At 60.7% G+C, this 16,051-nt stretch overlaps 1 protein-coding gene across 1 annotated transcript; it reads left to right on the forward strand.

Moving 5' to 3' along the window:
* The first annotated feature begins 1,028 nt into the window (after positions 1–1,028).
* On the forward strand, positions 1,029–11,991 carry QSOX1 (quiescin sulfhydryl oxidase 1). The gene is made up of 12 exons (XM_066324739.1): positions 1,029–1,318; positions 3,442–3,542; positions 4,862–4,910; positions 5,091–5,193; positions 5,983–6,073; positions 6,296–6,441; positions 6,888–7,025; positions 7,144–7,273; positions 9,162–9,284; positions 9,389–9,533; positions 10,177–10,356; positions 10,704–11,991. The coding sequence occupies exons 1-12, from the start codon at positions 1,051–1,053 to the stop codon at positions 11,423–11,425; spliced, it is 2,196 nt and encodes a 731-aa protein (XP_066180836.1). The 5' UTR covers positions 1,029–1,050; the 3' UTR covers positions 11,426–11,991.
* Positions 11,992–16,051: the final 4,060 nt, after the last annotated feature.

Consider the following 16,051-nt stretch of genomic DNA (forward strand, 5'->3'; position numbering starts at 1 on the left):
GGGAAGATGGGTTTTTTTTCCTAATACCTAATCTAACTCTCAGTTTGAAAACATTCCATTGAAGGGGCCACTGAAGGCTGCTTTTTTTAGATGTAGAGCTGAATTTCATGGGTGTCACTGGATATCCTTGCCAGGCATCCCTGACAGAGCTGGGGAGAGGGCAGGGATGTCTCCAGGGTCCCCATTCCACAGGGTGTCCAGGTACAGGGTGTCCAGGTGGTGCCCAGTGATGCTGGCTGATGCCAGGCATCAGCCCTGGGTGACAATGTGCCTTTGGGGCCGAATCTGCCGCCTTCGCCCTTGCAGAATCACAGGTTTATTGAGGTTGGAAAAGACCTAAACCACCGAGTCCAGCCTGCGACCCAACATCACCCTGCCAACCAGACCGTGGCACTCAGTGCCACCTCCACTCTTTCCTTACACACCTCCAGGGACCCTGACTCCACCACCTCCCTGGGCAGTCCTCACTTTACCAGGATTGTACCATTTAACGCCATTTGTCCCCTCACGGAAGGGTGACACCGCCGCAGAGGGGAGGAGGGGAGTACTGGGCCCCTCTCCATGCTATAGGGGCGCTGAGGCCTGCCGCGCTCTCCCCGACGGCGGACGGCGGCCGTGTGCGGTGTCGGTGCCCGGTGTCGGTGCCCGGTGCCCGCTGCCGGTGCCCGGTGCCGATGCCCGGTGTCGGTGCCCGGTGCCGGTGCCCGGTGCCGGTGCCGGTGCCCGCTGCCGGTGCCCGGTGCCGGTGCCCGGTGCCGGTGCCCGGTGCCGGTGCCCGGTGTCAGTGCTCGGAGCCGGTGCCCGGTGCCCGTTCCCGGTGCCGGTGCCCGGTGCCGGTGCCCGGTGCCCGGTGCCCGGTGCCGGTGCCCGGTGCCGGTGCCCGGTGCCGGTGCCCGGTGCCGGTGCCCGGTGCCGGTGCCCGGTGCCGGTGCCCGGTGCCGGTGCACGGCTCCCCCGCGCTGTCCCCGCCCCGGCCCCGCCCCGGGGGCGGTGTTACGGGCGGCTCCGGGCGCTAAAGGCGGCTCCGGGCGGTGCCGGGCCTGGCGGGCGATGTGGCGGCGGCGGGCGCGGGCCGGGGGCCGCGGGGGGCCGGCGGCTGTCCCGCCGCTCCTGCTGCTTTTCCTGCTGCTCCGGGTGCCCGCGGCGCGGCCCGGCCGCCTCTACTCGGCCGCTGATCCCCTGGAGCTGCTGGGGCCGGGGGCGGAGGGGCGGCTGCTGGGCTCCAGCAGCGCTTGGGCCGTCGAGTTCTTCGCCTCCTGGTGCGGGCACTGCATCCACTTCGCGCCCACATGGCGGGCCCTGGCCCACGACATCCGCGGTGAGTCCCCGGCTCCGCTGCCCCCCCTTGTCCTCATCCCCGCCTGACCGCCCCAGCGGCTCCCCGATCCCTCCCTGTGCCCTTGTTACCCCCATCCTTTAATCCCTGTCCCTGTTCTCTTCCGTCAGCACCCGGTGTCTCTGTCGCTGCACTCTGGAATTCCCCCTGCATCTCTGTCTGCTCACCCATCGGCACCCCTAAATCCTCCTCCCTGGGGTCCTGCTTGCCCCGGGACCGGGAGCATCCTGCAGTCCCTACTGCGTCCTTGCCCTGTCGTCCTCCTCTCCTCCCGCGCTCTTAAATCATCCCTGCGTCTCGGGCTCTGCATTCCCGTCCCCGTGAGCATCCTTACACGCTCTCTGTGTCCTTCCCACCGCCATCCCTCAGTCCGCTCTGCCCTACCCCTCTATCGGCTCCCCCAGCCCCCGCTGCGGCCCAGCTCCAGCCTCCCTGGAACCTCAGCCCGGCGGGAAGGCCCAGCTCCCTCCCGGTGTCCAGGTTTCCCCCCGCGGTGTCCAGGCCTGGCTTAGCAGCATCCCTGCACCCCCTTTGGCAGGGAGAAGCTCGGGCTGAACCTGCCCGAGGCGTGGGGCGCTCCCGCTGCCCCCCAGACTTTCCCTCAGCCCCGCTCCTCCCAGTGCCCGCAGCGATGGGGATGACAGGTTGCCGGGCACCGATCCCAGCTGGTTTGTTCCCGGCTTTGACCTTGATGCCTGGCCTGGCCGGTGCCAGCCCTGCCTGGGGACCCGCACACCCCGCCGCTGGGCCCCTCGTCCTGCCGGGACTCATCCCGCCTCCCCCGGCATCCCGGGGTGCGCGCTGCTGCTCCCTGTTATTGCGCTAATTGATACAGCGGGTGGCTGCCGCATGAGTCAGGGGCCGGCCGGGCGGGCAGCCCGTCCCTCCGAGGGGATGCCGTCCCTCCCTGGGGATGCCGTCAGAGCTCCCCGACGGGCAGGATGTGAGGAATGGGGTGCGTGCCCGCGCCCCGCGGGGCAATGCCGGCTCTCCTGGCCCCTCTCCAAAGCCAGGCTCCCCCAGGGCTCCCTGCTCCGGCGGCCGGACGGTGTGCGAGGAATCCGCCCCCGTGCTGCTCAGCGTCCCCGCTGCCATTCCCACGGGTGGATTTTTCGTAGGAGTGGGCTGGATGGGGAGGATGCTAGGGTGACCTGCGGGCACCACGTGCAGATGAGTATAGGAACGTGCCTGGCTCCCTGCAGCAGGGCTCGTCACCTGCCCTTCTGTGCCACGAGTGCCAGGGCAGTGGGAAGCAGCTCACCTGTCCTGTCACCTGAGACACGGGACAGTGTGTCCCTGCCTCCAGCGTGTTCCTGCCTAGGGCAGCATAGGCTCCATCTACGTGGCAGCACCATGTCCCTCCCTCTCCCACTCTTAAGGGTGGGCAGGGGGTTGTCCAGATTGTGTCCTTTACTCTAAAAAGAAGCCATTTCAGAGCATTATTCTCCATTTTCCTGCTGGTTTTCAGAGGCTGCTGCTTAAAATGCCTCCATGCCCCCTTTTGTTCATCTGTTTTACCCCAGGGGCCTACTGGTCTTCACTGGGGAGCCACAAACGGGGAGTGGGTGCTCAGAACCTGGGCAGGCTCCGCTGCAGTGCTCTGGCCGGGCTGCTGGGTTTGGGTTGTTCCCTCTTGGTTATCAGCTGTGCCCTTGGTCTGGGGTGAGACAAGCTGGAGCCTGTGTTCCTTGCTCTCCCTGAGCTCTGGCTCACCATCCCTCCCCTGATCCTGGTGTCCTCTTCCCGGGAGCTGGGGCAGAGGCTGGACAGGCTGAACCAGCCGGGCAGGCAGTGTTGGGCAGAGCTGCCTGTGCTCCAGCACTGGCAGAGCAGGGCGTGCAGAGCCTCCTCCCGCCTCACACGGCTTTGCTTGTGTTCCTGCTGCCCAGAAAGTAGGGCACCACACACCAGGACAGACCACAGCCCTGGGCTTGCAAACCATCCTGCTGTCCTGTGAGGGGCAAACAGTGATTTTGGGACAGGAGGATCTCTGCCCCCGGCACAGCAGGAGAGCCCTCCTGTCTCCGCAAGCACTCATGGGGAGGAGGGCGGTTTTGGGCCGCGGGGGTGCTGAGCTGTACTGACCTCATCCTCTGTCCCTGCAGAGTGGAGGCCTGCAGTGATCCTGGGGGCCATAGACTGTGCTGACGAGGACAACCAGCAAGTGTGCTCCGATTTTGGGATAACCGGCTTCCCCACCCTTAAGGTCAGACTGCGTGTGCTGAGTACTTGCTGCGTTTCACTGTGCTTTGCCTTTTGGCCCGTCCCTCTCTTGCTCAATCGGATTGACAGGGGTATTGCACCAAAATGCTCCCCCTGGGGCTTTGCAGGCTGCAGCTGTTTCACCCTTCCCCAAAACAGTGCTGTGTCCTGGGTGCAGCCGGTGCAACTGCCGGGTGGTGGAGCAACAAGGAGGGGGGGGAACCAAAATGGTGTTTCGTGGCAAAACATAGGGGCTGGATCTCTGCTGCGATGAGGGAGAGTCTGAATCCTGAGTTGGAGACACTTAAAAAAGGCTGTTTGAGGGCAGAGAGAGGTTGCAGGCAGAGGTTTTGAAGGAGAGCACGGGGATGCTGCGGGAGGTTGCAACTCCTGGGATCCTCCTGTGGTGGCTGGCAGGGAGCCATCCCTCCTCCTGGGCCTGTGCCCAGCCCTTTAGCTGCGTCAACACACTTCTGCGGAGCTTCCCACTGCAAAGAGCCTTGCTCCAACACAAGCAATGAAGCCAAAGCGCTCAAGGTGCCACAGCCAGCAGTTAAAACCAGGAGTGCCTTGAGATAGAAAGGGTAGGGATTGAGGGTTTTATCAGACATGCCCTCAGTCCCAGTTTACAGGCTCAGCTCTGGATGGGGTCAGATTTGGGGTTTTCCAGGCAGGTTGGCTTGGCCCCAGCCCTGCCCTGGGGTCTCACTGAGCACCCACTGCCCTGGGACACTGATGGAAACATCTCCTGGGGCAGGGAGGTGTGTGCTGCTGATGTGGCCGTGCCAAGACGTCACTTGCTTCACATCCTCTGTCCCTGCCACGCACCTTTTGCAAACAGCCCCGGCTCCCAGCCCAGCCTGCAAAGCAAACACCTGGCTGATGCAACCTGGTGTTGTTGCTCTGGCTCTTGCCTGAGTACTGGAGCCACTGTGGGAGGCCAGGAGTGGGAAAGCCCCCTTTTTCCTGCTTTGTCAGAGCTCTGGAGTAGGCAGACTGGTTTGCAGGACTGGGAAGGTTCCAGCTGCCTCCCTGGGACCCCTGGAGACACCTGTTCCACTGCCTGCCAGTGTTCAGCCCTTGGCTGGGCATGGCTCCCAGTCCATGCCTGCATCCCTCCCCTCTGGGGATGCCCCAAAAGATGGGGACATGGCTGGGAGCTCCCTCTGTGCTGGCTGGTGTCAGTTGACATGCTGCAGTGTTGTGGGGAAACTGAGGCAGAGCTGGTCAAGAGAGCCTCAGCCTGCTGGGTTGCACTGCCTCCTATCCCACTCCAAACACTCACTCCAGTTTCCTCTTGTGTTTTTTTTCCCCCCCTTTCAGTTCTTCAGAGCTTTCAGCAAGAAGCCAGAGGATGGGATAAGGATTACAAGTGAGTATTCGGAGCCATGGGGTTTTCTACCCTGGGTGTGGATGGCCTTGCTGCCCACACCTCCCATACACTGCAATATCAGGGAGCTCTGTGGGGGGCAGCTCCAAGCAGCTTTCCTTGGCTCAGCCCCTGGGATTGGCTTCCCCAGGACTGACCCCTTGGTGTCCTGTCCCCCTGCAGATCCCAGTGCCACTGTCGAGGAGCTGCGCCACGCCATCATCACCAACCTTGAGCAGAGCCAGGATGCCTGGCCACCCGCCTGTCCTCCGCTGGAACCTGCCAGGTAGGGGCAGCAGGAGGCCAGGATGGCCTCTGTCCCATGGGGAGCAGGTTTCTGGGCAAATCCTGAACACAGAATGAGCAAGGAGCAGCTACTTCATCACTCATATCCCAGGGAATGTCTCCACAGATGACCTGGTCAGGGTACAGCTTTTCCCATGACCCAGATGAGATGGGCCATGTTGTCGCATCTTCTAACGGACCTACTCATCAGCCTAACTTAGAGCAAGCAATTCCTGGGCCCCAAATTCTTTGGGACATGGCAGTGTCATGCCATGCTGAGTGAAGCTGTGTTAGAAGCTTTTTCCTGTCCTTAAGAAGGGTCTTCTTGATTCTGTACAATTCTGGTGGTATCCGAGTTGTCCTTGCTGGATGCAAGCAGTTGCTGCTTTGTCCTGAGAAGGAGCCTTTGGATTTCCCAAAGCAATGGTCGAGCCAGGCACATGCCTCAGGTACTCTAGTGCCTCTGTGTCTTAGCCAAAAAAACCCAGCTCTGGTTCAGGTTCATTGCTGTTTTTTCCCCTGGGTGAGCGTGCAGCTCCTTCCTGCCCTACCTGTGCTTTGTTTTTTACCTCCTTGGCCAAGCCCAGTGGGTTTTCTCAAAGCCTGTGAACCAGAGCAGAAAACTAGGCTGGAAGCTTCATCAGGAGGAATTGCCTGCTCGATGGGGCTGATCCTGCACCAGCATTCCTTGCCAAATGCCAGCAGGCAAGGGTTGAGCTCCTTGTGAGGGGGAGGGCAGAGCATCCTGCTGATGCCGAGGCACCTGCTGCCGTCCTGCTGTCTCTTGCAGCGCCGAGGAGGTTCGCACCTTCTTCCAGAGGAACAAGGACCAGTACTTGGCACTCATCTTCGAGAAGAGCAACTCCTTCGTGGGCAGAGAGGTGGGCACAGCTGCATTTATCCCCCAATCTCTCTTGGAGCCTGTGCCCCTGGTGCCTGATAACTCCTGGGTGCCTTTGGCAGGGCAGCTCTCTCCAGGCCCAGCTTGCACACAGCTTAGCCAGTGCCAGATGTTACACAGGGCACTGAGCAGCTCTGCCGCCTCCCTGGTGAGGCTGGGGAATCCCTCTGCCCCACGCCCAGTCTGACCCTGGGGCTTGTAGGTGGCCCTGGACATGCTGCAGTACGAGAACATTGCGGTGAGGAGGGTGCTGAGCAGCGAGGAGGAGCTCGTGGAGAAGTTCGGCGTCACTTCCTTCCCCTCTGGATACCTGCTCTTCCGCAACGGCTCCTTCTCCCGCCTGCCTGTGTGAGTGTGGGACACAGCAGGGTGGCTCTGGGGGTGCTGCCAGCCTCGTGCCCCATCTCTCTGTGCTCCTTTGTGCTTGTGGGAAAAGGTGCATTAGGAAGGAGACAGTGGCTGAGTAGGGGAGGCTGCTGGGTGGTTGCTGGTGGGCACTGAACTGCACTGCCAGCCCTGGCTGGAGCTGGAAGAAGGGAAAATCCTGACTGAGCCATTCCCTTCACATACCTGCCTGGAGGTGGCATGATATGGCTACCTGGGGCTCAGATCCGCCCCAGGATGCGTGTAAAGCTACTTACCCACTGCCCAGGCAAGTGGAGAGTGTGGAGCACCCCACGCTCCCTCCCCAGGCATGAACTACCCGCTTGGCCTAAGCCTTCATCTCCTTTGCTTCCTTCCTTGGGGTCGGGTTTGGGAGGGAAGAGGGACTTAGGGCTTCTCCCTCCTGGCAGGCACATAGAGGCGCGCTCCTTCTACACCTACTCACTCCGCACTCTTACCGGCATCACCCGCGGCTCCTACAAGCTGAACGTCACGGCCAGCGCCTCCAACGACAGCGACCGCGTGTCACATCCTCTGCGAGCCGACCGGTCAGAGCCCTCCCTCCCCCTGCCGGGCACACCGGGGCTGGGCGGGCGCAGGGCTGGAAAGGGCCCGGGGTGAGTATCAACAGGCTGATGGAGCCTCGTGTTGCGCTGCCCTCCCCAGCTCCAAGCTCTACATGGCCGACCTGGAGTCCGCGCTGCACTACTCGCTGCGGGTGGAGGCTGCCCGGGCCTCCTCGCTGTCGGGAGCACAGCTGGCTGCCTTCAAGTGCTACGTGGGCACGCTGGTGAAGGTGAGGAGCTCTGGGTGTCAGGAGAGGAACTGCCTGTGCCTCCATTTGACAAACGCACAGTGCGGGTCACCGTGTCCCAGCGCTCAGGGGCAGCGAAGCGTGGCAGTCTCAGGTGTGCCCTGTGTCCTGGTGCTGAGTGTATCCCGTGGCTGCAGGCAGTCCTCATCCATGTGGATCTCCAGACTCAGCCCAGAGTCCCAGTGGGAGCTAAGAGGGGGTGCTGGAGTGTTTCAAGCAAGATGTGTGTTGCCGGCTTTGGTGGCAGTGGGACCATCACTTGCAGGAGGTGTTGAGGCAGGAGGTCTTTTCAGAAGAGAGGCCGTCACCTGCTGGGGTGTCAGAGATGGTCACAGGGGTTTGTCACTCTGATCTGGATGCTCAGGTCAGGGAGCCAATCTCGGCAGGCTCCTTTGATAATAGTCCAGGAAAGGAACTCCCACTTTGAGTCAGGCTCCAGACAAACCTAATTTTAGGTCTCCTTTTTTCTTCTATGTTGAGCCTGGCACAGCTGAAGTGACTGAGAGCTTTGAGCCAGCACAAGCAGGGCAGTTTAATTTCCTCCTGTGATGGAGTCCTGTTGCATTTGGCTGTTTCCTCCACTGGGCCTGCAGGAGCCCTGTCTCTGTCCCAATCCCTGTCACAGCCCAGGTTACTTGGCAGGCGGGGGCCATGCTCCCCTTCTTTGCTCCCTCCTTTGTCACCCAGGGTGTCACGCTCAGTTTGGACCTTGCATAACCCTCACTGATGTGCAAGACACCCCCTGCTCCCAACCCCATCTGCTCTCCCCCAGGAAAGAGCTCCAGACATGTGCTTTTCAGACCTTCATGTGGCTCCTCTGCCTGCCTCCAAACATTGCCCTCGCTCTTTCTCCCTTTAATTGGAACTACAGAGACAGGGAAAATAAATCCCCGTGGCCCCAGCTCCCTGCCCATGGGTACAGATGTGCTGGGGTGATGGAGAGCAGCAGTGGCTTCATTTGATCCATTTTTAATTCTTCTGGAAGCGGGGAGCAGCAGTGGTTTCATTTGATCCATTTTTAATTCTTCCTGCAAATCTTGCCCTCGATGAGCTGTAGCAGTGGGTGGTGGGTGCTGGTGCTTCCCCGGGGATGCTGAGCCAGCATTGCCATTGCCCTGCTCGTCCACAGGACGGAGCAGCATCCCCAGGATTGCCAGCCCAGGGCTCAGCCTGGGGGAGCTCAGCCAACAGGTCCCAGCCTTAACTCTTGCATTCCCAAGAGGTATGAAAGAGGAGAGGAGGAAAAGTCCTAATGTGGAAAAAAGTGGTTCCTAGAGGCAGAGAATCACACAGCAAAGCCTTCTGTCCAAGGAGAGGGAGGACACTGTGTTTGCAGCACAACTGTCAGGTCACAGATAATTCCCCTGCAAATTTGGATCTTTTCATGCGATTTGCTGTGGGCCTGGGAAGAAGAACAGCTCAGGCTTTGTAAACTCCTCCTTCCTTTGACTTCTCCATCACTCCTCTTGTGTGCTGGTGTCTCCTCCTCCCCACAGGTTGGTCCCTCTGTCCATCTGTCAGCTGGTGACATGGGCTGCCAGGCTGCTCCTCTCCCAGGAGTGGTTTTAAAGTGCAGCTGTTAATCAGCTTTGCCAGACTTATGGACAGAGTGGCTTTTTTCCTCCCTCACTTGGGGCTGGGGTTTGGAGCCTGAACATGCATACAGGGGACTTGCCACCCGGGGTGGGGGGGACAGGCTGCAGCCCCTCGGAGGTGGGCACCAAAACCTTGCCAGGACCACGCTGGTCTCCAGCAGAGAGGATGCTGGTGCTGCCCAGTGCCTGTGCTGGTGAGCCAGGGATGTCTGTGGGCTGCCCTGCTGCTTCCAGGGTGGAATCTGTGTTTTCTCACTCCTCTGTCCCCTCTGCAGTACTTCCCAGGGCGCCCTTGTGTGCAGACCTACCTGCAGACCCTGGATGCCTGGCTGAGGAACTGGACAGAGCCCGAGCTGCCCCGCGCAGTTTTGAAGGAGGCCATGAAGAATAACCGAGATGTAAGACACCCATGGGGGACCCCGTGCTCTCCTTACCCCTGCCCCTTTTCCCGCAGCTGGCACTGCCTGCCAGCCCCATCACACCGTGTCCATCTGTCCACCAGGCCTCCCACCCCTCCATGCTCCCCACCAACGTGACCTGGGTGGGCTGCCAGGGCAGTGAACGTCATTTCCGTGGCTACCCCTGTGGGCTCTGGACCATCTTCCACCTGCTGACTGTCCAGGCTGCCCAGAACGGCCCTGACAAAGGTACTGGTGTCCCTGGGGCCATCAGGGGCTCAGGGAGGGAGCGTGCAGCTGAGCTCTGGCATGGGCAGGGGTGCTGCATATGTACAAAGGCTTCTTCCCCCTGCTTCTTCATCTCATCCAAGAGGGGATGAGATCCCCCTCATTCCATGGGGGACAAGAGACAGAGAGTGCAGGAGTTCTAACTAATATGATTGAGCAGAAGCTGTTTATTGTTTACATTAAGCTATTTTTATACATTCTAAGTTGACTCTTTACGCAGTCACGCATTATTTGATAGGAGGCTCTATAACTGTCCACATGTTCAGAACTCATCTTTCAGGACGCACAATTGGTCACAGTCGATTATCATGTTGGGCCTCCTTTAGTTCTTGCGTTTACTTAGTTTATTTAGTTCTTGTGTTCTTGGTATTCTGTTTTTCAGGCCCTTCTTTCTTAATTTAGTACTATTTATGTCTCAGTAACCTTGATGAATTCTGAAGAGTTCTGAGATAAGAGTAACTGCAGGTGGCTGGTGCACATTATGCCTAACCTGTTCACATATATTGCTGGAACAGAATTGGGGTGCGGGATTGCTACCTCAGCCATGGGACTGTGGTGGTGGCACGGGGGGTTCCAGGCTGACCTCTGTGCTCCATCTCCCCAGAGTTACCCCTGGAGGTGCTGAGCACCATGCGCTGCTACGTCCGGCACTTCTTCGGCTGCCAGGAGTGCGCCGAGCACTTTGAGGCCATGGCAGCCAAGTCCATGGACAGGGTGGCCAGCAGGGAGGAGGCTGTCCTCTGGCTCTGGTCACACCACAACGAGGTCAACGCTCGCCTGGCGGGTAAGGGGGCCGGCCACCAGGGGAGGTCAGGTGGAAGAACATCTGGATGGGTCTGGCAAATGGCTGCGGGGTGTAGCAGTGGGGACATCCTGCTGTCATTGTCCCCCATCCCAGGAGACAGCAGCTGGTGACACAGCATCAGGCTGCCCCAGAGATACAGTTGGATCTGACATGCTCCTTACAGGGAGCTTCTCAAAGCTGCTCTTTGCCCTTGGAGGACCCCTCCTCCCGAGGTGGCTCCCCCAAATGTCCCCGTCCCCAGCTGCTGGGTTCTCTGGGGTGTTTATGCAGGGGGAGGGTGCATCACATGTCCCCTGTAACCTGCTCGCCGGCTCTGGTCCCTGCAGGAGGTGACACGGAGGACCCCAAGTTCCCCAAGCTGCAGTGGCCTCCGCCAGACTTGTGTCCCCAGTGCCACAAGGAGGAGCGGGGGGTCCATGCCTGGGAGGAGGCGGCCGTGGTCAACTTCCTCAAGGCACACTTCTCTCCGGCCAACATCCACATGGACTACGCCGAGCCCGACCCGGTCCCCGCGGCCAGGGAAGGCCCCAGGCTGGGCACGGAGAGCCCGCGGGAGGAGAGGGGGAGAGGAGAAGAGGAAAAGGAGGCGGAGGGAGAGGCCAGAGTCCCGGGGCGCTCAGGCTCCCCGGAGCCGCGACGCCCCAGCATCGTGCGGCTGAACCCCAAGTTTCGGGAGGGGGGCGAGGACATCGTGGACCTGGATTCCTTCAGCGAGCAGCACTTCAAGAGCCAGGCGCTGCGAGCGGCCGCGGGCCGGCGCCGCCGCATCAGCAAGCGGGACACCATGGCCCTGGCCCGCGATGCCGCGGCGGGCAGGGAGCACCGGCGGGGCCCCGGCCTCCTGCTCCGGGAGGAGGCGGAGGATGGTGGAGAGGGCCTGCGGAGGAGCCCCTGGCTGCGGGTGCTTGGATTGGGCTTCTCCCGCCTGGACATCAGCCTCTGCGTGGCCCTCTACTTCCTCTCCTCCATGTGCCTCCTGGGCATGTACACCTTCTTCCGTCTCCGCACCCGCGCCCGGAAAGGCCGCCCCGGCTTCCCCATGGCCTGAGAGGGGCTGGGGGGCCCGGGGGTGTTCCCAGGCTGGGTGGGCTGCAGAGGCAGGACGCCCCTGGGACAGCGTTTTGTCCCACAGCGGGCAGGAGTCCGGCACATCCCCTTCAGGAGCTGCCCTGCTCAAGGCAGTGGCCTCGCCCGGGATAGGGGATAGAGGGCTCTTTTTGGGAGGAAGGAGGTGTCAGAGCATCCCCCTCTCAAGTCCTAGTGCCATGTTTCCGGGCGTGTTGGAGCTGGGACATGAACGGTGGTTTGTGTTTTGGCACCCAGCTGCCCTCGGAAGCTCCCTGGAAGTGGGCTGGTTTCAAACTGGGAAGCCCAGTCCTGTGCTGGGGAGCAGCCCATTGGGGTCCAACCACTAGCGGGGCCAGGAGGAGGGTGGAGGTTTAGCCCCTCAAAACGCAGACACTGCTGGGTGGGGACAGCACTCAAGGGTTCAGATGCATTTTGTGTCCTCCCTCTTCGAGATGTAGCCCGGGGCCTTCCCCACCTTTCCTCACCCCCTCCCCACGCTGTTGTTCGTTCTCTGCTTGTCTTAGTGGAATAAATTATTTTTGCCGATGGCTGCCCTGCTGTGTTGGCTTGTCCCTGCCACGTGGGCATGCTGGACTACCCTGCCTCATTCCTGATGTCCCTGCTCCTGCCTCTACCCCACCCCAAGGAGAGCACTTGGTTTAAAAATCCTTTCAATATTTTTAATTATTATTGTATATTTTCTCCTGCCTTTTCCTTGGGGATGATGCAGCTCTGGGCAGCTGCCCCCCATACAGCTGGTCCATCCCCAGGGCTGGGATGGCTCCTGGTTTCTCCTCAAGCAGGGGGAGGCAGAGGAAGCATGTGGGGCCAGGAAGCTGCTCGAAAAAAAGTTGACAGGAGCTGTGGAGCTGCAGTTCAGTGCTGCTCATGCCCGTGGTCCGGGGCAGGGAGACACGCGGCAGCATCCCTGGGGACCAGGACTTCCATGGTGTGGGCCCCCTGTGCCTGTCCCCGATTCTCTCTGCCCTTTTATCCTTGTTAGGAATCATTAAGGAAAATGGTTGTTTTCCAGAGCCGGGGCCGGGGCCATCTGCTCTCCCAGTGCTGTCTAAATCCCCCTGTAACAAATTCATTGGGATTACGCTGCCCTCCCCTAATCCTGGCCCATCCCCCCGCGTGGGGGATTTAAAAGGATTAGAGCCCGGCCGATAATAAACTTTATTAAGGGGGAGGGGGGGTGTCAATCCGATTTGGAGCCTTTTTCTTGATATCTTCACTTTGCCCAGGTGGGAGGCGAGGGCTGGCGGGATGGGCTGTGAGGGATGGGGAGGAGAGCGCCCAGCTCTGCTGCTGCCTTGGCTCCGGGAGCCCCGGCTCCTCCAGCCCTTCCTCCCTCACCTGCGCCTGAAATAAACGGTCTCTCTCCATCTTTCCTTTCATGTTTGTGCGTCGTGACCCCTCCAGGCGCTGTGGGGTTGGCACCCCTGTCCTGCCACCTCTGCCCCATGTCCCTTAAACGGTCTTGTCCCAGGACGGAGCGGGGCTGGCTCCCCCGAGCCGCTGCCGGCCCTGCCCACCGCCGGGTGATGGATGGGGAAGGTCTCATCGCTGCGGCCCTGCTGCCTCCTTCTCCTTGATTTCCCTGGGGGGTTCGCCCCCAGCATCAATAACCCCCCCGTACACCCCCTTCCCCGCCAGCTGCTCCGCTGCGTGGGACCCAGCGATTGCGATGTGGGGCTGCCCGTGGTCCCCTCAGCCCCAAAATTTCTCGGTGGGGTGGGCAGGGGGTGCAGCAGGTGGAAGGAGAGGGGGATTAGGGCTGGGGAGGTGGGCGCTGCCGGAAGGGGGTTAGCGGGATGCCCAGATTAGCATCCCCGACAGGCGCGCAGCCTAAAGCTGCTGTGCACGCAGGAAAAAGAGAGTCTAGTAAATAGACTTTCCGTAATCCTGTTTGGTGCAGTCCCAATCCTCCCGGGCCCCGCTCTCCCGGCCTGTGGCACCGGGGTGTCCCCCTCCAACACCTGGGGAGCCTCAGGGCAGGGCACAAAGGGGCTGCTGCGGGGCTCGCAGTGTCCCCCGCGTCGCGTCCCCCTCTCGGGACGACTCGGGGACAGGTCCCGCCTCAGCCCCGCACAGCGGGACATCACACTGCTGTGGCCACGCTCACCGCTGGGACAGGCTGTCCTGGGGGCCCGCTCCAAGCCCCCGGGGTGCCCTCCCTGACGGGGTCACCCCTTCCCGGCGCTGCCCGCGGGTCCCTGGGGCCAATTACCCAAATGGCCGCAGGCTGGCGCGAGGCGGCCGCTATTCCCTAATACAATTTACCCTCAAGTGCAATTTAATTTTCCCCTGGCCGGTGGCCAGCCCCCCGCACACCCAGCCACCTTCCCACCCCTTCAGCGCTCCTTCCTCGCCGCCTTGCCCCTCTTCCCTTTCCCTCCTCGGCGCAGGGAAGAGCCTTTCTCTCCGCCGGCATCCCCTCTCCGCCCGCGCTCCGGCCAGAAAATCACCGGGGCTTCGCTGAGCGCCGATTAATTTTCGATTACGATTAGCAACGCCCCTGCCCGCGAGGGGAGAGGCTTTCCCTGGCTGCTGGTGAGTACCCGGCTCTCCATGTGCTTGTCCTCGCTCCAGGCCGGTCCTGGCCATAGGGATGTAGGTGGGAGGCGGTAATTCTTGGGATCATTCAGAGGTGGCGAGCGCTGGGGCTCGGGCTGTTACGGCCGAAGCTGCCCAGAGAGGACGTGGCTTCGTCCCCAAAGGTGGCTGTGGCAGCTTTGGGCTTGCAAGGATGTTCCCACCTCGGTCTGGGGGAGCTGGTGTTGTCACACGAGGGGACTCTGGGAGCTGGGTAGACACCTGGCAAACTCGATGCCTGAGTGGCACAAACCCTCAGCTCCCTGGCACCTCCAAACCCGGTTGGAGTTTGCTGGCTGGGACAGAGCTGCACTGACACCCCCCAGGCATGAGTCAGGAGCGGGTTTTCCTAATATTGCCTTATATTCCTTTACATTTCCCCCAATTCTGCCTTGAAACCCGCTTGTTGCACCAGGGGACAATGCACCGATGTCCCCCTCGGTGACACAGTGTCCGAGCCAACCCTGATTCCAATGTGCCCAGGGCTGGGGCACACAAGGGAAGGCTGGGTCTGTGTCTTGTCGCAGGCTCTGGGATTTACCTGCATTTTATTAATGATTAATCCCAGCAGGGAAGGTGTGGGAGCTCCATCCCTGCTCGCCTGTGGGTTTGGCATCATCTCCTGACGCTGCTCAGCTCCTCCTCTGGCTGCAGGGCCAGAGGGCTCCAGGCAGTGCCAAGGAAAGGAGCAGGGCATCTATGCGGGGCCAGAGCCCCCCCAAAAGTGCCCCAGAAACGCAACCTGATGAAAATCGACATTCACCCTTCTGGTCACCATCGAGCCTCAGCTCTGATTTATCCCTGGGAGGAGGAGGAGGAAGCCTGGAGGGGGGCATTTCCCACCCACCTCATAGAACTCCCCTCTCTGGGCACCACCAAGACCCCGCAGTATTTTGGGTGGCACAGAGAGGATTTGCTGGGCAAGCACCTCGTGCCCATCTCACCCACCCTCTCCTTCCTGTGAGATGGGAAAAACAAACTCAAAAGAGACCAAAAAGCCCGAAGTGACCTAAAATAATCCCTGAAGAGACCAAAAGATCCCCACCAACATAAGGAACAGATGGACAGCAGGAAGGATGGAGGGGAACAAAGCAATGCTAACAGGAGAGGAAGAGATGAAGTCTCTACTGGGAAGATGTGTGAGCGAGCACGGGGAAGACGCTGGTGGGGTGGTTTTTTTTGGTGGTGGCAGCCCCCCGACCCCCTCCCGACCCCCCACGATGCTTCCCCGAGGTGAAGGCTCGGTGCTGTGTGGCTCCCCTTGCCCGCTCACCCACCTCCATGAGTGATCCAGAGCAGGGCAGAGGGGGCTGGATCAATCTGGCAAAGCAGAAAAATGAATGAAAATTGAATTCCCCGAGGAGAAGGGGGTGGGGGGAGCTGTTATCCCGGCTGAGAGATAAATCAGAGCGTGCCAGAGAGCTGGGAGACCGCGATGACTCCCAGCAGCGGTGGAATAATTAGGGAAATAGGTTGGAAATGCAAAGCGGAGGGACAGGGAGGCGATGGGGCAGTGTCCGTCCGTCCGTCTGTCCGCGCGTCCGGCTAAACTTGTCCCGTAAATCTGCCTCAGGGACCTGGAGCTGCCTTTCTGCGAGTTGGGAGCCAGGCTGGGGGCTGGGGGACACGGTGGCCCCTGCCCCGAGGGGCTGCGGAGCGCAGGTGGCCGGGGGCGCCGGGGCTCTGGCGGTGCTTAATGCACTTAAAGAGCTGCGGCGTGATTTAGGGCACGGGACGGGATGGGACGGGAGGGGTTGGGATTCACCTCCCTGTGGTGGGAAGCAGATTTTGGCGTGCGGTGAACTGCAGGGTTGAGCTCACGGCTGTAATGAGCGCACGCCGGTCTCGGCACAGAGCTGCGATATGAGAGGGGCAGGGGTTCGCTGGTAAAAATGAAGCTTTGGGGAATCAAACCTCAGCATCTCATACAAAATCTTCATTTTTTTTTTTCCTAAGGAACCGTCAGGCTTAATACATTTCTTAGGGGTTTTTTTACATCTGTTTTTAA

The sequence above is a fragment of the Sylvia atricapilla genome, chromosome 9 (assembly GCF_009819655.1).
Source record: "Sylvia atricapilla isolate bSylAtr1 chromosome 9, bSylAtr1.pri, whole genome shotgun sequence".
Lineage (NCBI taxonomy): Eukaryota > Metazoa > Chordata > Aves > Passeriformes > Sylviidae > Sylvia > Sylvia atricapilla.

Bases quoted from the DNA above. Each gene is read 5' to 3' on its own strand.
- QSOX1 (XM_066324739.1), top strand. From the start codon at position 1,051: ATGTGGCGGCGGCGGGCGCGGGCCGGGGGCCGCGGGGGGCCGGCGGCT. The intron at 5,194-5,982 runs GTAGGGGCAGCA...TGTCTCTTGCAG, and splicing joins CCTCCGCTGGAACCTGCCAG to CGCCGAGGAGGTTCGCACCT. The intron at 9,534-10,176 runs GTACTGGTGTCC...CCATCTCCCCAG, and splicing joins CCAGAACGGCCCTGACAAAG to AGTTACCCCTGGAGGTGCTG.